The following is a 22,612-nucleotide window of genomic DNA, read 5'->3' on the forward strand; positions in this document are numbered from 1 at the left end:
GTGTCAGAGCGAGCGCACTCAGTTGTTCGGAAACTCTTTCTTTCAAGCTTTTTTCGTTTTTTAAGTTTTCAGGAGGGGCGAGGGGTCCCGTTGGTGGGGCGGGCTGCCCCTTCAAGGCAATGGTAGGGGAAACACTGTCCTTCATCCTGCCTTACCTGGCCAATGTCCACCGAGGGGTTAATGCTCCTGCCAAGGTCCACCACAAGGTCCGTCCTCACCGTCTGGACAACAACAACAACAACAACAACAACAACAACAACAACAACAACAACAACAACAACAACAACAACAACAACAACAACAACACAACAGAACCACAATGACATCACCCGCTGCAGTCTGAGACGAATATAACACATTACTGTACATGTGAGATGACAGGCTGTGAGCTCAGTATGAGGTATTCTGTATCAGTGTATCTAGAATTTATTTAACCATAAAAATGTTGGCATATTCACATTATGTTCTTGAAGAATTTGTCTCACTTGTGGATGGAAAATAAACATTTTAGAATTTTCTTAAAAGGTGCTGAACATTCAGCCACCAGATGTCACTAGAGCACCAGCACGTTATTTATCCAATCAGGTGCCTTCCACATGGGGAAGTAGGAAGTAGGGAGTTGTTATTGTTTTATTCCATATTAATAACGCTATTAACGTCGGCGATCGACTTGCAGGACCTACCCGCATATTTAATTTTCGAAACATGCAATACCGGCCAGATCCGCTTAGGGGCGCCATTGCTCCACTGCAGTATCATTGAGGGCGATTGAAATTTTTTTTATTTTACTGTCTGTGGGCGTTTCATATGAGCCTCGATCCCAGCTGAACATACTCCATCTTTGATCCCGTTACCGAACGCAGATTTCAGCCTGGAATAATGGGATTTATAATTAGCCAATGGACATATCGATCTACCAGATTCTGATGACTAATGACGAAATGCTGCTGGCGATCACATGGCCTGACGGTAGGATACTATTCCCCCAAATTACAGCTGGATTGGACATTGTTTTAAAACGCAACGTGATCGATCAGTGAAAATGGCTATTTGAACGCACACTGTATTGCTAATCAATAATATTAATCGGCGTCCCCCGCCGCCCCCATTTCATCCATAGATGCTCTGTAATAGTCCGGATGCTACGCAGTTTGTTTTATTTCATTCGTATATATACAGCAGAAATGGCGTTTGATATAACGTGACTAGCCTTTAGCCTATTATCTAGCTCCCCAGAAAAAAGACTAGGCGAAAACTGCGATAAACCTTATATTCACGGCGCTATAAAATGACAACCAACCGATGGATTTTTATTTTCTTTAAGCCATTATGAAGGCACGGTTTATGCACTCAAGTGACAATGAGAATGGACAGATACCAATACTATAAAGTATATATATAGCTGTTAGAAAGTACATCGGTTTGTTGACAACGCTCGGTCCTCTGGACTATAAATCGCTGCGGGACTTTGGTCGTCAATGTGTTAAGGTTAGAGTTTGTCTTAGAGCATGGCGATAGAACGCCAGGTAGTTTGCAGGCTGTTTGACGCGGAAATGGGCAAAGACACAGCTTGTCACGCGATTGGGCAAACGCGTCAGTGGCCAATCAGAGAGCGTCAGTCAGTGGCCAATCAGAGAGCGTCTGCCAGAAATGCGGCTACGAAAAAAAATAACGCGTAAACAACATTCATTTCGACTGCTACGTTTTTTTTTTACCAAAAATGCTTTGGGTGGAGGGGTGGGAGAGTAATACTGTTATTCTGCAGATTTCTAAAAGCCCTGTGGATGTATTGTTTTAAATGAACTATTATAGCACCTTTAACTCTTTTTAGTGTCTTGATTTGATTTTATCTTTTTTTTTTTTTTTTACACAACAAAGATACAAATCACAAAATGTAAACATAAAGTCTTCATCCATAGAAAAACAAACAAGGTTGAGTTGGAGAAGGAAGCACGGCTTATATCTAGTCCTGTCCCTTTCTTATAATATCATTATCATCATTAGGTATGAGATGAGATGTCACACGTGCCCTATAGTCTCCTGTCAGACAGTCTAGCTCGACTTCACTACAGCAGACACCGTACGTGTAGTAGGAATACATACCCTATAGTCTCCTGTCAGACAGTCTAGCTCGACTTCACTACAGCAGACACCGTACGTGTAGTAGGAATACGGGTTTCCCTGCATCTTGTCCCAGTCCATGTGGCAGTCAGGACCTCTGTCAAAACAGACATGACATGGACATCGCCAACACAAAAATAGAGTTAAATCATGTGTTATACCGAAAGCATTGACCATATTCACATGGTGGCCATCTTACTCCTACTCATAGTATATACTATATTCAGATTCAAATGCTTTATTGCTTATATTTATCGTAACATAATATAACTGATAGACATGCACACTTTTTACACTGTTTATTTTTCTCATATTTTTATATTCAGAGTTAATTTATTTCTCATATTATGTCTTTCTACCATTACCCTGCTCATACCTGTACCTCCCCCCTCCCCCATGCTGCTATGATGCCCACATTTCCACACGAGGATCAATGAAGGAATATCTTATGTCATGCTCGGGTTGGAACCCAAGAGAATATAAGAGCAAAATGGCCACCATGTGAGTATGGTCAAATGTACTTTGCCTTACATATAGGTCTAACTATCTTGAATACAGCTTTACGTCAAAGTTAAAGGGTAACTTTTCAATGTTAAAGTTAACTTATTTTTTTGTATTTGATATTCAGTTCCTTCTTTGACCTGAGAGCAGCCTAAGAACTAGTTGAAACTGGAATTCATCATTTGGTTCTCTGATAATCACATAAACATACCGCTAATGCAGTAAATGAGTCAACCATCTGAATATTATGGGGCAAAAATAAAAGTAGTAATAATATATATATATATATATATATATATATATATATATATATATATATATATATATATATATATATATATATATATATATATATATATATATATATATATATATATTAATTATATATTAAGTGATCATTCACATTCAGTGTATTCATATTTCATACCTGTGGTATCCGACGGCTGACAAGCTGATCTTCTCAAAAAATGCTTTTTTGACCTGAGTTTAAAAAAATAATATTACTTAACTTAAATATGAATTGAAGACACTGACTACAACTGATAACATTGACCACGTTGATCAGAGATACACAGAGACCAATTCTGAGGACTTAAAGATCCAGTACAATGATGTTTTAATTCATAAATTGCTTATTGTGGAATGTTAATGTCACGACTCACAAGTATAATTTTCTCAGCTTCAGGTGTGTCATTTGTTTTGATATAAGTGTTTTAGCTCATCCTCTCTGAGCAGGGGGCCTTCTGTTCACTAGACAGACACTATAGACCTGTTCGCTGTATACGTCAGACTCAGTGTGCGCACGCATCACGGGGGCAGAACGGAACATAATCCTGGTCAGAACAACGGGGCAGACTACAATATATTTGCAAAATTTGTTAGCCATGCTAGCGATCTAAACGATCAATCCATGCCAAAGCTAGATAATGTAAAAGGTGAAAGACTCACACTCACAGCCATGCTGATTTGGCAAAATGACATCCAGCCGTTTTCGTTTGAAACAACTTTTAGTCAGGGGAGTGCCATGGTTTCTCCATAGAGCCCTGTCGTATTCTTTTGGCGCAGCAGCTCGCGCAGGTCCGAGGTGACTTAGTCACGTGACTCAGTCGGTATTGCTGATTGGCTGGAACACGGTATGTTTATAAACAGCGAACAGGTCTATAGATGATTAACTCTCAGTAAGCTGAGGGGGCGTGGCCTTCTGTTCACTAGACACTATAGATGATTAACTCTCAGTAGGCTGAGGGGGCGTGGCCTTCTGTTCACTAGACACTATAGATGATTAACTCTCAGTAGACTGAGGGGGCGTGGCCTTCTGTTCACTAGACACTATAGATGATTAACTCTCAGTAGACTGAGGGGGCGTGGCCCTCTGTTCACTACACTATAGATGATTAACTCTCAGTAGGCTGAGGGGGCGTGGCCTTCTGTTCACTATACTCTATATCAGGGCTATTCAACTAAATTGTTCAGGGGGCCACATTGTCAGAAACCCAAGGGGCCAGGGGCCGGACTGCCACGGCGCCTCCCCGTGCTATGAATATATGTACACTTGACACAACACGCAACCACATTTTCACAACTTTTATTTAAAGGGGAACTATTTTACTATTTCTTTCACTATTTGGGCACTTTTACACAATTCCTGTGGGTTTATGGAACACCTCTGTAATATGTTTTTTTTTTATTCATTGTTTTGTATTTCTAATCAAGTACTCAAAAACACGTTTTGAGCCTGGGCTCCAACCACTGTGGGAACTGTGTGGAAACTCAGCTGATTATCATGCAGCAGTGTCTCTCTGACATCACAAATCAGCACATTTTCAGATGACTCAGTTCAGTGAGGGTGAATATTGTGAGAGGAGAATTGGAAGAATGCGCCAATATGAGAATTAGAGACATAGATCATATTAATATAAGTCCACATAGCTAGGAAACAATGCTAAACACTGAAAAAGGCCATTTATAAGATCCCCTTTAACTACATTGCAAAAGTAGTATACTTTTCAAAAAAAGTGCTTCATTTATGTGCAACAACTGCAACATCTCCTCTTCAACATTTCAATATAAAAATAAAATAAAAAACAAACAAGTGCATGATGTGCATATGAACATTCTAACATCAACACTTGAACAAAAAAACACATTTATAGTGCAGCTGAGCTTATGAAAAAGTGCTTCATGTCTGTGCAACAACAGCAAATCACAGCATCTTATTAGCACTTATTGTCGACTCTTAACTCTCAAACATCAGGGGGGTGGGGGGCAGACAGGCCTAGCCTACATACACACATCTAATGAGAGCGATTGCACTTCTTTGACTGGGCAATGGCAGAGAAAGAGGGTTCATAGGAAGTGAGGGCTACCCGCAAACAGTGATGCAAATGCTCATTTGTCAAGGAGGCATGGTTGCTTGTTTTAATGGCATTCATGTGAGAGAAACTGGATTCACAGGTGTATGTTGAGCCAAACATTGTTAGCACAGATATTGCCAGCGTTTTTATTTTGGGGAATGTCTTGACATGAATACACTTTATCCAAAATGTTGTGGTGGATTCATTCTCAAGTGCCTGCTTCAGAGCAGATGATGCTTGCATGTCAATTATTTCAAGTTGCAGGAGACCTTCATCAATGTGAAGTGATGCAAGGAACTCTTGTCCTTTTGTGGAAATAGCAGCTACATTGGCAAATGGGTTGCTCACAAAATGCATCAATTATCTGGACATGTCAAATTCATCAAATCAACTTGCAAAGTTTTCCCTCAATTTATCAATGAAATCTGTCATTAATTGAGTGACTTTTGGCTCAATTGTGCGTGTTAACGTTGACATGAAAAAAAAAGTAAAAAAAAAAAAATAATAAAAAATATTTAAAAAAAATATTTTTTTTTTATTTTTTTTTATTATTTTTTATTATCATGTAATCTTTGGCGGGCCGGTCAGAATCATCCCGCGGGCCGGATCTGGCCCGCGGGCCGCCAGTTGAATAGCCCTGCTCTATATAGATGCTGCTGAGGGGGCGTGGCCTCTTGTTCACTACACACTATAGATGCTGCTGAGGGGGCGTGGCCTCCTGTTCACTAGACACTATAGATGCTGCTGAGGGGGCGTGGCCTCCTGTTCACTACACACTATAGATGCTGCTGAGGGGGCGTGGCCTTCTGTTCACTAGACACTATAGAATAGATGATTAACTCTCAGTAGGTTGAGGGGGCGTGGCCTCCTGTTCACTAGACACTATAGATGATTAACTCTCAGTAAGCTGAGGGGGCGTGGCCTCCTGTTCACTAGACACTATAGATGATTAACTCTCAGTAGGCTGAGGGGGTGTGGCCTTCTGTTCACTACACTATAGATGATTATTACATTGCTTTTCGCAGCTGGAGCAATCAAGCCCACTGACACACACTGCATCAGTGCAATCAGACACACCTGCCGGCTGCCGGCGATAATAATAATCACTTTATTTGGGCTGACAGAGCCACAGAACAACTGCGTCTGCATTTGATCTCATCTTGTCGATGGTGTAAAATGAATTAGGTATATATATTGTTAGTAAGTTAGCCATGTACATGTAATAAGCGGGATAATGTATAGCTATACTCGGTCATTGTCGCAAAATAATTGACCTTCACTGACGTTTAGAACACCTCGGCGAGGCGCCTCGGTATTCTAAACTCTGTGTCGGTCAATTATTTTGCGCCAATTACCTCGTAGCTATACATTATCTCTTACTTAACTCTCAGTAGGCTGAGGGGGCGTGGCCTTCTGTTCACTAGACACTATAGATGATTAACTCTCAGTAGACTGAGGGGGCGTGGCCTTCTGTTCACTAGACACTATATATGCTTTTTATTCATTTTCTTATTTAACCAGGCAAGTCAATTAAGAATTTTTTTTATTTCAAATGGCGGCCTGGTGAGAGGACAAATTATCCTCTCGAAGGGTAACAGGGAAAGGGGACAAATGGAGGTATCATTAAAACACACATCAAACGAACAACTAAATAAAATGACATGAAGCAGAACAGTCAAATTACAGTTGAAAGGCTGGGTGACGGTTGCAGGTGTGTAAACAAAGCTGTGTAAGTAGTGTGTAAGTAGTGAGGGGGATCAATGTGTCAATTTTCAGTCTTTTGCATCTCGTTCCAACTGCTTTCACAACAGTTCTAAAATTTTTGGTAATTTTACATCAATATACCCCTGTAAAAAATTAAATGCAATTAGATAGAGAGGGGGGTTATAATCTGAGGGGAGAACTCAATTTAAAAGTTCTTAATGTACGCACTACCATGAGAAGACACTGCATCTCAATATGTGGAGTGAAACTGTGGAACAGTCTGAATGTGGTGCCAAATGTCCAAATATGAGACAATTCAAACTGATTTATAAGGAAATGATGTTCACGAGGTACAGGGATGAGGAAGGGACTTGATATTCACGGGAGTTTACATTTTATTTTATTTCTTTCATGTTTTACATATATATTTTTTTATTTCTTTTTTGCATATACATATTTATTTTGAAATGTTTTAATTCCATTTGAGTAGTGGAAAAGGATTAAATAAGTGTATACTTCTTCCTACTCCTTTTCGAACATGTAAATTGAGTTATGTTTTGCTTTTGTTTAGTTATTTATTTAGTTTGAGTTATGTTTTGATTTTGGTTAGTTATTTATTTTGTTTATTGTTTATAGTTTGTATTCATTTACATGTTCGAAATAAAGATTTCAAATCAAATCAAATCAAATAGAAAAACACTATTTCCCTTGTACTGTATCTTTAAGCCAATGCTTTTACTGAAGTATATTTGAAGCATTGCTTTGGAGTCATTGGACAAAGAAATAAGCCTTGCTTTGATTGCCGACACAGCATCATTAAATGTAGCATACCCAACTCTTAAAGGAGCCGTTGGGGTCCGTTTTCCTCATTGGCTCTAGTCGTTGGTACAGAGTCTGGCAGGCATTCTGGGAGGAAACAAAAACAAACTGAAGAAAGTGTTACAACAGAGAGCCAGGCTAGGGGTATTCAGTTTAGAGATCCGAGCTCTAACTGAACAAAGAGTTATGACAGAGAGCCAGACTAGGGATATTCAGTTTAGAGAGAGCCAGGCTAGGGGTATTCAGTTTAGAGAGAGCCAGACTAGGGGTATTCAGTTTAGAGAGAGCCAGGCTAGGGGTATTCAGTTTAGAGAGAGCCAGGCTAGGGGTATTCAGTTTAGAGAGAGCGAATAAGGGAACAAGGTGAAAGTTGACAAGCGAAAACCAGAAGTGAATCAGACTTCAGAACACACGGCGGTGGATGAGGAAATGGATTTTGGAAAGCTTTTTTTTTGTTTGTTGTCGGTTATACTCGGACGTCTCTCAAAGACAAATTTCTGAGCGGATTTTTATCAAATTTTGACCTGTACTACATAAGACTTCAGGCTATGGAACTGCTGTGTTTTCCAGCTTATATCTCTATGCTGGAATATTGGAATATGGAATCTTGCAACCACTACAGAAAGAAATGTGTACACAAGTTCAAGTTCAACTCAAGTTCAGACCTCTGTTACTCTATTGCATTAGCACCAAAAGTGATTTTCCTTTTTTGAATTAGTAACGTCAGAATGTTATCTTTCAAAGGAGACCAGGCTCATGCATGTGCTATAAGTATAAAGTATAAAGCTTTGCAAAAAAAATATGCAGTCCTCAAGTTCAAGTAAAATAATTGCCACTTTTCTGGGTGCCTGTTAAGAGGTTAAATGTAAAGGAAACAAAAAGACGGTTACCTTGACAGCCATGCCGTTGGCATCGGTGCCAAAGGAGGCGGCGGAGGGGCAGGTGTTGGCCACCGTGTTGGTGCTGGTCTCACTGATGTGGATCAGAGAGATGGGGACATGGAGCTCTCTGCTGGCCACCTGGTGGGAGATGTTTAAGACCTTATCAAAATCATATTTAAGACTTTTAAGACCCCATGGGAACCCTGCATACTAGTGAATTAAGAAATTAAGAATAGTTATTTCCTCTCTCCCTGGACAGTACCTCTCTGGTCTTGTACAGCTCGCATTTGTTTATATGAGCGGTTCTCAAACTAAATGGGGCCAAGTTTACATTTATTTAAATAACATCAAAATAATTTCAAATTGTGCAACCACCCAACAATGACAGTCTACATCAGTCTACCTGTTGTACTGTATGTTGGAGTGACATCATCAGCTGATGTAGCTACCTGTTGGAGTGACATCATCAGCTGATGTAGCCTACCTGTTGGAGTGACATCAGCTGATGTAGCTACCTGTTGGAATGACATCAGCTGATGTAGCTACCTGTTGGAGTGACATCAGCTGATGTAGCTACCTGTTGGAGTGACATCAGCTGATGTAGCTACCTGTTGGAGTGACATCAGCTGATGTAGCTACCTGTTGGAGTGACATCATCAGCTGATGTAGCTACCTGTTGGAGTGACATCATCAGCTGATGTAGCCTACCTGTTGGAGTGACATCAGCTGATGTAGCTACCTGTTGGAGTGACATCAGCTGATGTAGCCTACCTGTTGGAGTGACATCAGCTGATGTAGCCTACCTGTTGGAGTGACATCATCAGCTGATGTAGCCTACCTGTTGGAGTGACATCATCAGCTGATGTAGCCTACCTGTTGGAGTGACATCAGCTGATGTAGCTACCTGTTGTACTTTGGTGTGGAGGCCCTGTCCCATCTCCGTCCCACCATGGCTGACCAGAACCGAGCCGTCTTTGTAGATGTGGACCAGGGCTGCAGCCTGTTAAAGACATACCACCATTAGTGTTGTTAACCATTTCACTGCCACACAACCACCATTAGTGTTGTTAAAGACATGATACACACAACCACCATTAGTGTTGTTAACCCTTTCACTGCTGCGTGATTACATATGCACGCCGCATTTCTCGGAGACGCTCTCTGATTGGCACTGACTGACGCTCTCTGATTGGCCACTGGCGCGTTTGCCCAATCCGTGACGAGCTGTGTCTTTGCCCATTTCCTCGTCAAACATCCTGCAAACTACCTGGCGTTCTATCGCCATGCTCTAAGACAAACTCTAACCTTAACCAACTTCGAAGAGTGCCTAAACTTAACCAGTGTAGAATCAGGCGTCGGCCAATCAGAGAGCGTCTCCGAGAAATGCGGCGTGCATATGTAATCACGCTTCACTGCCACACAACCACTGTTACGAAGGATCAGATTAAACCGAATATATATATTTATTTATGGATATATATTGAATAGTATTTGTATGTCGTTTGATATCCCTTGTATATTCCTTGTACATATGCACGGAATATCCCTTTAGCCTACTATAGCCCATAATAGTTCATTCTCTTATTGGACAAAGGACCAGGCGCCAGGGGACCAGCCCCTGGCGTCAAGTTCAAAGGTACCGACGAGACATGTCCGTACTAGCCCCGGCTCCGCTCAGGGATACGGCTACCGAAAGGAGAGTGGCACTATTTGTTCACCGTGCATATAAATATGGCGCAAGTAAATGTAGAAGTCCCTTACCCTTCTTCCCAACTTAGTAACAGAACGTAAAGCCTCACCCACGATACGACGTGCGGTGAAGTATGGCCTGTTTGGCCTTAGAATAGCATTGAGACCTCGTGCGAATTAATAACTGAATTGTCAGAGTTTGGCACTGTACCGTCGAGTGCGACGTATTTCTATCAAGTAATAATAGTCTATCGTGTATGGTGCATCGTGCGGTTAGAGTTCTAAAGTGACCAGCATCTCCAACGCTTCCTCGTGTTATCTAGAGTCTTATCCAGGTTGGGCCGACCACATGGCGCTTTCATCCGAGGAGATCTAGGCGAGGACCGAGGGACATGTACACTGGATTACCTACCCGACGACTGCTGAGCCCTATGCGGCTGGAATATATATTTGCTTTGGTACTGTGATTTGTGGAGCGGATAATCGCCGACGCCTGTGAGTGTTGGATTTACCCCCCGAGAGGAGTCAAGTTGAGTCGGCGCTCAGAGAGACTGAGGTCGCCTAGCTTCTTCTTCATTGTGGAGCTACAGCCTACAAGAGAACCAAGGTGTATTCATCTACGGATCAAGAGTCTATTGCACTGTCTTCTGTACTTGAAGTCTCCATAGATATCGTTGACCAGACGGTCTACTACCGACGGCTCTCCTACCCCCCTTACCGGCTTACAACCGGGAGGACCCCCTCCAGAATATCCCGCTATATCATTAAGTGTACCATAGATATAATTCCCTAAGAGCCAGGTTGTATACTTGCTTCCTGCGTAACCAGAGATTGGACATTCAGTGTTGATTTGCCTACGAGTACTCATTTGCCTTACAAGTGCATTCAAATGATAAATGTAAGATAAATATTCTATGTACCTTTTGCTCCATTAAATATTTGATTATTACCTTTGACTGGAACCGATTTCATTGTGGAAAGTGTTCATCATATTTAGATATCGTGTACTGTATGGCCAGTAGTTAAAGTACATAAAGCGTTAGTGGTTTAATGATACCATACTTATCAATACAGTCAGGGAATTGTACCCCTCAGTTACAATTGGTCCTTCGAGCCGGATGGTAATTAGTGTAATATTAATATAGTGGTATTAATATTGAAATGGCCTATGATGAACACTCCACGAAACGGTCCTCCTAAAGTAGAACGCCCGCAGCGTAGACGGCAGCCACCTCAGTACTTAGAGGATTACGCTGCCAGTATACTACCTAGCCTTCTACAAACGGTAAACGCGGTAAAAGTAGAAAGTAAAATTATGTCCGACCCTATCAACCAGGATACCCCGACCACAGAGGCCCTAGTGGGTTCTAATGTAACTGACCAAGCTCACGGTGGGGACCAGGAGGGAACTGACACGACTTTGCCCCCCGCCAAGACCGAGGAAGTAGTCCCCGGAGAGCTCCGGGAGGAAGGCAGCCCTCCAGAGATGGAGCTCTGCACGGAACAAGATGAGGAGAGCGCCGAGGAGATGGAGCTCCAGGACTCCCCGCAGGAGAACGCATCCCCAACGAGTACTGCCAGGAGCGGATCACCTCAACCAGCGTCTTCCCCCAGCGAGGCGGACAAGATGCTGGCACAGGCGTTCCTCGCCAGCCTAGCAGCCTCCACAGAGCGCGATCGGCTCCAGGCACAGACGCTTGGTGAGCGCGAACATTCTTCCATGGAAAGAGAACGCATTCAGGCGCAGCAACGGAGCGACAAAGAGCGTATACGTCTGGAGATGAGATGCCTTCAGACGGAAGAGAATATGGCAAGAGACCGGGCCGACACCCAGCGTGCCGCTGCCGGTGCCCAAAGAGAAGCAGATCTCACCAAGCGCGAAGCCGAGCGCGACAGACTGCGAGCGCAGCTGGTGGAGCAGCTGATCGCCAGGGCAACACCCCCTCCCTCCACAAGGGGTTCCAGGGCCTCGTCAAGACACGGGTCAAGGGCACCCTCCCCTAGCCGATCGGGCGACCCTGAGCTCGACCACCAGAGAGAGCCTATGCCCCCCTCCGAACCCCTTCCCCGACCGGTCCCAGTGAGACCCAGCTACAAGGAAGGAACGGCGTACACCGCGGAGAGGCTAAATAGACGACTACAGGATCTAGATGACCTGACAGAGGAGGAAGAGGGATAGGAGGAGTCGGGCCCGACAGCAGCACAGGGCTCCACGGGACCAGGAGGTCCAGTACAGCCCAGGCTATACCCCCGCGGCTCTGCGCTACAGACCCCCGACTCTATTAACGGGTGAGCATGACGCACGACCAGTCCCGAGGAATAGCACCTGGACCAGCGGGCCATGGTACCCTGCCGGTACCAGCCCACCGAGAGGCGTAAGAGGAGACTCGCCTAGGAGGCCTCTCTTCCAACGCTCACCGATGTGCCAGCCATCCACGGCGTCATACATTGGCACACCGACGTTTCCAGACTTCACCCATGAGAACCGAGCACAGTACACGGAGCTACGGATGTGCTTAGAGACAATGATGGTGGATGTAGCTGATGAACGCCACAAGTATGCTATCCTATTGAAGCACCTGAAAGTGCCCAGAGCGCACAACATAGCGCTAGCTTATGCCACCTCTACGACCCCATACACCGCGGCTCTAGCAGCACTAGACCAAAGATATGGACGTATATGGGATTACGTAATACAAGAGATAAGGCATATTGACCGCCTACCCCCAGCAACAGACAATCGCTCACTAGACGACCTGTCTATCAAAGTACAATCCCTGGTAGGGATGCTGGGGGCGCAACGAGAAAAGGGTATGCACGAACTATACGCAAACTCGAATGTCGAGAGGATTTTAGAGAAGCTGCCGCCCGCCCGACAGGATCGCTTCAGGCGGCAAAGAGACCACCGTGATCCTAACGGTCCCGAGCCATCCCTCCTAGACCTAGCCGACTTCCTGGCGAGAGAAGTCAGCAGCCTACGGTTGGATACGTTCGTGCGGAGCACACCAAGCTCCAGAGAGGGACCTAGGAGAGCAAACGATGGCCGAAGATTGGTGACTGTCATGCACCAATCAGAATCAGTACCGAGCAGCAAGAACCACAGTACCCCCTCGATGAAAGAGAAGTGGAAGATGGTGTGCCCGTACTGCGAAAAGGAACACTGGTTGTCACAATGTGACCTGTTCAAGAAGATGACCGCTGAAGAAGTGAGTCACTGGATAAAGTCCAACAGGCGCTGTTACCGATGTGCGCGCAGTCACATGGCAGCCGAGTGCCGCCTAAAGAAGAGGTGTAGTCGGTGTGACGGAGCCCACCTAGATGTCCTACACGACAGTAACAGAAGAAAGCCTGCACCATCCAGCAGCACAAAGGCAAGTGTTATGTACATTGACCCCGCTAGCAGCGGGGGCGCCCAGGTGCTCTTAAAGGTGGTCCGCGTAACACTGAGTTACCAAGATAAGGTCATGGACACTTACGCCGTCCTTGATGACGGGTCAGAGAAGACCCTTCTCCTCGCGTCCGCTGCGGCCCAGCTGGGGCTGCGGGGGAGCGAAAACCAGATGACGATTCGGACAATAAGAAGAGATCTAAAGACGATAAAGGGCGAGAATGTCTCCTTCACTATCGCAGCAAGCGGGCAGCCAGAGAGACGGTATAGGATTACTAATGCTTTCACCAGCCAAGAAATAGGACTATCGCAGTACACCTACCCCATCGCCAAGCTGATGGATAAATATGTGCACCTGCGTCAACTACCTATCCCGCTCATAGACGGTGCCACCCCGACCCTGCTGATGGGCTCCGACCATGCAGACCTCATCGTCCCGATAGACCGGGTCCATACAGGACCCAGAGGTTGTCCTGCAGCAGTCGAGACCCGCCTAGGATGGACATTACAAGGCCCCCTCGCCAAGTCTCTTAACCGAACAGCAGCCACTAGCTGCCTCCACTCCAGAGTGACAGAAGAAGACACCACTCTCCTGCAGCATGTCGAGAGGCTATGGACACTAGAGACAATGCCCTTTAAGAACGAAAAAAAAGACATTCGTTCTAAGGAAGATATTTACGCTATAGCCCTCCTCGAGCAAGGGACAAAGAGAGTCACAGTCAACGGAGTGATGAGATACGCAACTCCACTCCTGAGGCGAGAGGGAATGCCCACCTTTCACGCCACAAAAGAAGCGACGGAGCGGTATCTATTGAACACAGAGCGGCGCCTAGCCAAAGACCCCGCTCAAGAGACTGTGTACCGCGCTGAGATTAACAAGCTAATCACAGCGGGACACATAAAGAAAATTGACATTAAAGAGGCCGATCAGACGACCGAATCATGGTACGTGCCGCACCACAAGGTCCACCACAACGGCAAGGATCGTATTGTGTTTAACTGCAGCTACCAGATCGGATCACAAAATCTGAATAAAGAGCTCTTGCCCGGCCCAACACTCGGCCCCTCTCTACTAGGCGTGCTACTACGCTTCCGCCAGGACAAGGTGGCTATCAGCGGCGACATCAAAGGGATGTTCCTGCAGGTGAGACTAGTGGAGGAGGACAAGCCCCTGCTGCGGTTCCTATGGAGAGAGAGGATCGGAGATGAGCACCCAGCCATCTATCAATGGGAAGTCCTCCCTTTCGGAACCACATGCAGCCCATGCTGTGCTACGTTTGCACTACAAAAACACGTCGCAGAGGACCCAGCAGCAGATGAAGAGGTCCGACAAAGTGTGACAAATAGTTTCTACGTGGACAACTGTTTACAAAGCGTCTCGACGCCAGAAGAAGCCGAGGCTCTTCTACTCAAGCTCCGCGCCTCCCTGATCAAAGGCGGCTTTGATCTCAGGCAGTGGGCCAGCAGCGACCCGCAAGTATTGCGCAGCCTCTCCCCCGAGGACAAGGCAGCGAGCAGCGAGACCTGGATGGCGACCATCCCAGGAGAAGCCCAAGAAATGACACTAGGACTAGTCTGGCGCTTCAAAACAGACTCGCTCCATTATAGACACAAACCCCTGACCAAGGAGCAGGGAAGGTCGACGGCAATACCGACCACCAGACGGAGTGTATACAGAACACTCGCCAGACAATATGACCCGTTGGGATGTATTCTACCTTACACCACCAGGGCAAAGATGATTGTAAGAGCGCTATGGGACAAGGACCAGGGCTGGGACGATCCCATACCCGAACACCTTGCATCCACATGGAGAGAGTGGGAGACGGAACTCCGCTCACTCCCAGGTGTTAACATACGCTGCAGCTACTTCCCACCCACAGTGAGGCCAGAGACATGCAAGATGGACCTGCACGTATTCAGCGACGCCTCCGAAGTAGCCTACGGTTCGGTGGCCTACTTGCGTGCCCGAGAGGAGGGAGGAGAAATACATACTGCTTTCATCCTGGCTCGCTCAAGAATAGCCCCACGAAAGCAACAATCTATCCCGCGTCTAGAGCTCTGCGCAGCCCTAGCAGGAGCGCAGCTCACCACGTTAATTCAACGTGAACTCACCATCCCGGTGCAAAGAACAATCTTGTGGTCAGACTCCACGACAGTACTCACATGGATCCGGTCTGATTCGTGCAGATACAAGGTCTTCGTGGGAGTCAGAGTCACCGAGATTCAAGAGTTAACAGAAGTAGCGAGCTGGAGGTATGTGGACACCAAACACAACCCAGCTGACGTCATCACCCGGGGAATATCCCTGGATGACCTCACCCGTCACAACCTCTACAGTGACGGACCAGAGTTTCTCAAGCTCCCCGAAGAAGAGTGGCCTACACCCACCCCACGGGAGGCGAGTAAAGAGGAGGCCGAAAACAAGAAACCTATGTTCTGTGGATTGAACACACTCGTCTCCACAGACCCCGACATAGACGATTGCCTCACCCTACAGAGTGCGCAGCTAAAGACATTTCTGTGGCACCACCCAGAGGTTCAGCCCACGACTGACATTTCAGCAGCTGACTACGAAGAAGCAGAACTTCTTCTACTACAACGAGCCCAGAGAGACTCGTTCCCCGATGAGCTAGACTGTCTACAGGGAGCAAAGCCCGTCCCATCAGACAGCAGACTGCTCCACCTAGCCCCCGAGAGCGACGCCCATAGTCTCATCAGAGTGGGTGGTCGTCTGCGGAGAGCCCCAGACTTACCGGATGACGTCAAGTACCCGATAGTCTTGAACAGCCGACACAAGGTCACAGAGCTGATCATAAAGAAATACGACGAGGATGTGCACCACGCAGGGGCAGAGAGAGTCTTCGCGGAGATCAGACGTCGTTATTGGATACTGCAAGGGAGAGAAGCAGTGCGGCGCTTCCAGCGAACCTGTCTAGACTGTCGTAAGTGGCGAGCCCAGCCCAGTATACCCCGGATGGCTGACCTACCTCCCTGTCGCCTCCGACTCGGCGACAAGCCTTTTCACTCCACCGGTATGGACTGTTTCGGCCCGCTGTATATAAAGAAAGGAAGAGGAACCGAGAAGCGGTGGGGTATTGTATTCAAATGCATGACCACCAGAGCGATACATATCGAACTCCTTCCAACCATGAGCACAGACTCATTCCTTATGGCCTTCCGAAGATTCACATCACGGAAAGGAAAACCGTCTACATTATTGTCTGATCACGGGACAAACTTCAAAGGCGGAGAAAGAGAGCTGAGAGAGAGCTTCCAAGCTATGGGCCCAGAACTTAAGACCCACCTCGCTCCATCCCAGATTGACTTCCAGTTTAATCCCCCGAACGCACCTCACTTCGGTGGAACTTGGGAACGAGAAGTACGTTCTATAAAGACAGCCCTGTACGCCGTGCTTGGGGCCCAGACCGTGGCGGAAGAAGTCTTAATGACAGTCCTCACGGAGATCGAGGGAGTATTGAACTCAAAGCCCCTCGGTTACGTCTCAAGTGATGTAGCAGATGTCGACCCAGTCACCCCCAACACACTCTTGATGGGGCGGCTGGACCCCGCGCTACCCCAGACAATGTACAGGCCTGAAGAAGCGAACGGCCGAAGAATGTGGAGGTACAGTCAAGTATTGGCTGACAAGTTTTGGAACAGCTTCCTACTCCACTACCTACCGTCTCTACAGACCCGCCAGAAATGGGTGAAAGAGAGAGACAATTTGACAGAAGGAACAGTCGTCATGATTATCGACCAGTCACTACCCCGAGCTATGTGGCCGGCTGGCCGCGTAAGCAAAGTGATCACCGGTGCCGATGGGAAGGTCCGAGCAGCTGAAGTGCTCGTCCAAGGGCGGACCTACACCCGACCCGTGGCGAGGCTAATAGAACTGCCAAGGCTCCCCGATACTATCGATGACGACCATGACCCCATGACTTTGTGAACTGACTGACCCTCACAGCGGACATTGAGTAGTGGACAGTGCGGTTAATCTGTCTCTGTTTAGCTAATTAGGTGGGACTAATTAGGGTGCGGCTGTTACGAAGGATCAGATTAAACCGAATATATATATTTATTTATGGATATATATTGAATAGTATTTGTATGTCGTTTGATATCCCTTGTATATTCCTTGTACATATGCACGGAATATCCCTTTAGCCTACTATAGCCCATAATAGTTCATTCTCTTATTGGACAAAGGACCAGGCGCCAGGGGACCAGCCCCTGGCGTCAAGTTCAAAGGTACCGACGAGACATGTCCGTACTAGCCCCGGCTCCGCTCAGGGATACGGCTACCGAAAGGAGAGTGGCACTATTTGTTCACCGTGCATATAAATATGGCGCAAGTAAATGTAGAAGTCCCTTACCCTTCTTCCCAACTTAGTAACAGAACGTGAAGCCTCACCCACGATACGACGTGCGGTGAAGTATGGCCTGTTTGGCCTTAGAATAGCATTGAGACCTCGTGCGAATTAATAACTGAATTGTCAGAGTTTGGCACTGTACCGTCGAGTGCGACGTATTTCTATCAAGTAATAATAGTCTATCGTGTATGGTGCATCGTGCGGTTAGAGTTCTAAAGTGACCAGCATCTCCAACGCTTCCTCGTGTTATCTAGAGTCTTATCCAGGTTGGGCCGACCACATGGCGCTTTCATCCGAGGAGATCTAGGCGAGGACCGAGGGACATGTACACTGGATTACCTACCCGACGACTGCTGAGCCCTATGCGGCTGGAATATATATTTGCTTTGGTACTGTGATTTGTGGAGCGGATAATCGCCGACGCCTGTGAGTGTTGGATTTACCCCCCGAGAGGAGTCAAGTTGAGTCGGCGCTCAGAGAGACTGAGGTCGCCTAGCTTCTTCTTCATTGTGGAGCTACAGCCTACAAGAGAACCAAGGTGTATTCATCTACGGATCAAGAGTCTATTGCACTGTCTTCTGTACTTGAAGTCTCCATAGATATCGTTGACCAGACGGTCTACTACCGACGGCTCTCCTACCCCCCTTACCGGCTTACAACCGGGAGGACCCCCTCCAGAATATGCCGCTATATCATTAAGTGTACCATAGATATAATTCCCTAAGAGCCAGGTTGTATACTTGCTTCCTGCGTAACCAGAGATTGGACATTCAGTGTTGATTTGCCTACGAGTACTCATTTGCCTTACAAGTGCATTCAAATGATAAATGTAAGATAAATATTCTATGTACCTTTTGCTCCATTAAATATTTGATTATTACCTTTGACTGGAACCGATTTCATTGTGGAAAGTGTTCATCATATTTAGATATCGTGTACTGTATGGCCAGTAGTTAAAGTACATAAAGCGGTAGTGGTTTAATGATACCATACTTATCAATACAGTCAGGGAATTGTACCCCTCAGTTACAACCACCATTAGTGTTGTTAAAGACATGATACACACAACCACCATTAGTGTTGTTAACCCTTTCACTGCCACACAACCACCATTAGTGTTGTTAAAGACATTATAAACAACCACCATTAGTGTTGTTAAAGACATTATAAACACAACCACCATTAGTGTTGTTAAAGACATTATAAACAACCACCATTAGTGTTGTTAAAGACATTATAAACACAACCACCATTAGTGTTGTTAAAGACATTATAAACAACCACCATTAGTGTTGTTAAAGACATTATAAACAACCACCATTAGTATTGTTAAAGACATGATACACAACCACCATTAGTGTTGTTAAAGACATGATACACACAACCACCATTAGTGTTGTTAAAGACATTATAAACACAACCACCATTAGTGTTGTTAAAGACATTATAAACACAACCACTGTAACTGAGGGGTACAATTCCCTGACTGTATTGATAATTATGGTATCATTAAACCACTACCGTCTTATGTACATTACTACTGGCCATACAGTACACAGGTATCTAATGATGAACACTTCCCACAATGACTCGGTTCCACACAAAACTGGATTTAAGTATTTATTAGCAGCAATGATAGTACATAATATACTTTACTTTAGATGCGCTTATAAGGCAAAGGAATGTGCGTAGGCAAATTAATAACGTATGTCCATTCTCATATTACGCAGGAGATAATAATACAACCTGAATCTTAGGAATTATATCTATGGTACTCTGGTAATATAGCGGGAGATACTGGTAGGGTCCCCCCGGTTGTAAGCCAGCAAGGGTAGAGGATTTGTCGGTAGTAGAGTCTGGGTCAACGATGATAAGGAGACTCCAAGTACAGGAGACGGTGCAATAAGATCTTGATCCGCAGACGAATACAGCTGTTCTCCGTAGCATGCAGCTCCGCATGGAAGAAAGCTAGCCGGCCTCAGGCTTCTGAGAGGCGGACTCGACGTGGCTCCTCACAGGGTAAATCCCACACAATTGTGGGTGTCGGCGATTCTCCGCTCCATCAATTACAGGAAATAGCAAATATAATCCAGCCGAAAAGGGCTATGCAGTCGTCGGTAGGTTATCCAGTGTACATAATCCACACGGTCCTCGTCTAGGGCCCCTCGGGTGAAAGCGCCATGGTAAGCAGCCCAGCCTGGATAAGCACTCTAGCTGGTACGAGGAAACGTTGGTGATGCTGGTCACTGTAGAACTTTAGCCGCACGATACACTATACACAATTAGACTATTACTGACTTAATAGAATCGGTCGAACTCGACGGTACAGCGTTAAACTATGACACTTCAGTTATTAATTCGCACGCGGTCTCAATGCTCTATTTGGGGCCAAACAGGCCATACTTCACTGCACGTTGTATCGTGGGTGAGGCTTCAACTTATTGGGTAACTCTACTTCTGTATTCACCTGCGCCGTATTTATACGTTAGGTGAACAAATTACTACCAGCTTTATTCCTGTCTCATATCCTTGCGCAGAACCGTTCATGTCCAGGCAAGTCCCCGGCGGTGACTTTGAACCAGACCTTGGAGGTATGGCTATGGCGCCTGGTGGACCGCTGTCCAATAGGAGAATGAAATATTATGGTCTGTACTAGGCTAAAGGGATATTCCATGTATATGTACAAGGAATATACAAGGGATATCAAACGATATACAAATATTATGCAATATATATCAATCAATAAATATATATATTCGGTTTAATCTGATCCTTCGTAACAACCACCATTAGTGTTGTTAAAGACATGATAAACACAACCACCATTAGTGTTGTTAAAGACATGATACACACAACCACCATTAGTGTTGTTAAATACATGATAAACACAACCACCATTAGTGTTGTTAAAGACATTATAAACACAACCACCATTAGTGTTGTTAAAGACATTATAAACACAACCACCATTAGTGTTGTCACTGTTGTTAACACTTTAATCGCCGGGAACGCCGTAACTCGTCTTTGCTCGCCATGCTCATTCTGCCGAAGACGCCGTAACTCGTCTTTGATATCAATATTTCAAAAATCTGTGATCGAAATCATATTTCTCCTCCGGGGTCCTGAGATATACTGCTGATCTCCACTCAACTCTCTAACGGTTCAAGAGCGCCATCTGGTGGCCGATCGGCAGATCGGCCAACAGGAAGTGACGCGCCAAACAGGAAGTACTCATCCATATTTCGTCTGGGCACTCGCGATCGTTAGCCGGACTCCGTCTCGACACACAGGATAATCAATCGCTCGCCCTAACTCAATAAACAACGTTATTTGGACGTATATAGTATTATACAACCTGGAAATGGTTCATCTAAATCAACATCCCATAATCGAAAACTGTCTACTCCAAGCTGATCGTCCAACGGCGCGAGGAAGATACGGTAAGATCCAGCGTTATTTTCTAACGTGTTCCATATAAACTGCTCTGATGATCATATGCCCCACACTAGGTGAATGATATAACGTTGCTCACGGAATAAACGACCCCCCGCCCATCCGGTCATCATCAGATGATACGTAGTAATTTCTAGAAGTACCTCCAGTTGAAATTTTTTATCTGGCACAGATCGCTACCAAACTGTATTTGATCATCAATATAATGCATTTGGGGCTATAAATCAAGTTCTGGAGAAAGCTGCAGAAAACGATAAAAACATACTTATACTTTAGACCATATTTTAGTATGAATATGTGAATGAAAAAGTATAACGTTGCTACACCCTGAACAATGGATATAGGACATTGAATGGGCCATAATATTGTCAATTTAGCAATAGAATTTAAAAAGGTATAGCCCTGCGAAGAAGGGGAACTTCTCCATAGACAAATAGAGCTGGCTAGGGATGGTAAATTATGAATTTAACCATGGCGATCAAAGTGTTAAAGGGGAAGGTCACCCATTTTAACTAACTTGACGTGTGTTCGTCCTCTGTCCTCTGAGAGGCTCGTGGTCCGTATTCACTTACCGGTGCCAACCCCCCTCCACAACCCCCCTCCATAACGCCCCCCCCCCCCCCCCCCACAACCCCCCTCACCCAGCTGACCTGGTTGAGGTGGCCCTCTGAGACAGCCCTCCCCAGCTGACCCCCAGCTGACCTGGTTGAGGTGGCCCTCTGCGAAGGCGATGCCGTACTTCACGGGGATGATGGACAGGCCCCTCTTCTTCCAGCGGTTCTGCCGGTTGAAGCGGGCCGCGGCCTTGCGCCGCACGTGGTAGTCGGACTTGAGCTTGCAGTCGTCCCAGCAGCGCAGCAGGTTCCCCGGGTCGAACAGGAACTTGTAGTGCGTGCAGGACGGCCCTCTGTACATGTTGATCTCGCGGATCTGCCATCAGGGGTGTAAAAAGTACACCGAAATTATACTTAATGGGTACCGTCTCAAAATCGTACTCAAGTAAAAGTCAGCGTATCTGGCTAAAAACACACTTGAGTAAAAGTTAAAAACGTTTTTACTTTTAAAGGTACTTAAGTACTAAAAAATTAAAGTAAAAACTTTTTTTCTGACTGTCTATTCTTCTGATAGCAGGTGTTTAATCAAAGATCCCCGATTTCTAATTTCTACTTTGTAGGTCTGCATTTTAAATGTAAGGAGTAAAAAGTATGTTTTTTTTCTCTGAAATGTAATTGAGTAAAAGTACAAGTATACAAACCTAATAATACTCGAGTAGAGTACAAATCCCCAAAAACAGTACTTAAGTATTGTAAGGAAGTACTTTACACCCCT

At 45.5% G+C, this 22,612-nt stretch overlaps 1 protein-coding gene across 1 annotated transcript in view; it reads right to left on the reverse strand.

Moving 5' to 3' along the window:
- Positions 1 to 22,612, reverse strand: part of aox6 (aldehyde oxidase 6) — a gene marked incomplete at both ends in the record, with an annotated part of 210,658 nt that overhangs the window by 13,884 nt on the left and 174,162 nt on the right. The window contains 7 exons of the mRNA XM_084324231.1: positions 156 to 221; positions 2,104 to 2,218; positions 3,050 to 3,102; positions 7,512 to 7,586; positions 8,390 to 8,518; positions 9,285 to 9,380; positions 21,986 to 22,213. Coding sequence (XP_084180357.1) covers positions 156 to 221; positions 2,104 to 2,218; positions 3,050 to 3,102; positions 7,512 to 7,586; positions 8,390 to 8,518; positions 9,285 to 9,380; positions 21,986 to 22,213 — 762 coding nt within the window. The remainder of the gene's footprint in view (positions 1 to 155; positions 222 to 2,103; positions 2,219 to 3,049; positions 3,103 to 7,511; positions 7,587 to 8,389; positions 8,519 to 9,284; positions 9,381 to 21,985; positions 22,214 to 22,612) is intronic.

This window comes from Notolepis coatsorum, assembly GCF_963971535.1.
Source record: "Notolepis coatsorum genome assembly, chromosome: 1".
Taxonomy (NCBI): Eukaryota; Metazoa; Chordata; class Actinopteri; order Aulopiformes; family Paralepididae; genus Notolepis; species Notolepis coatsorum.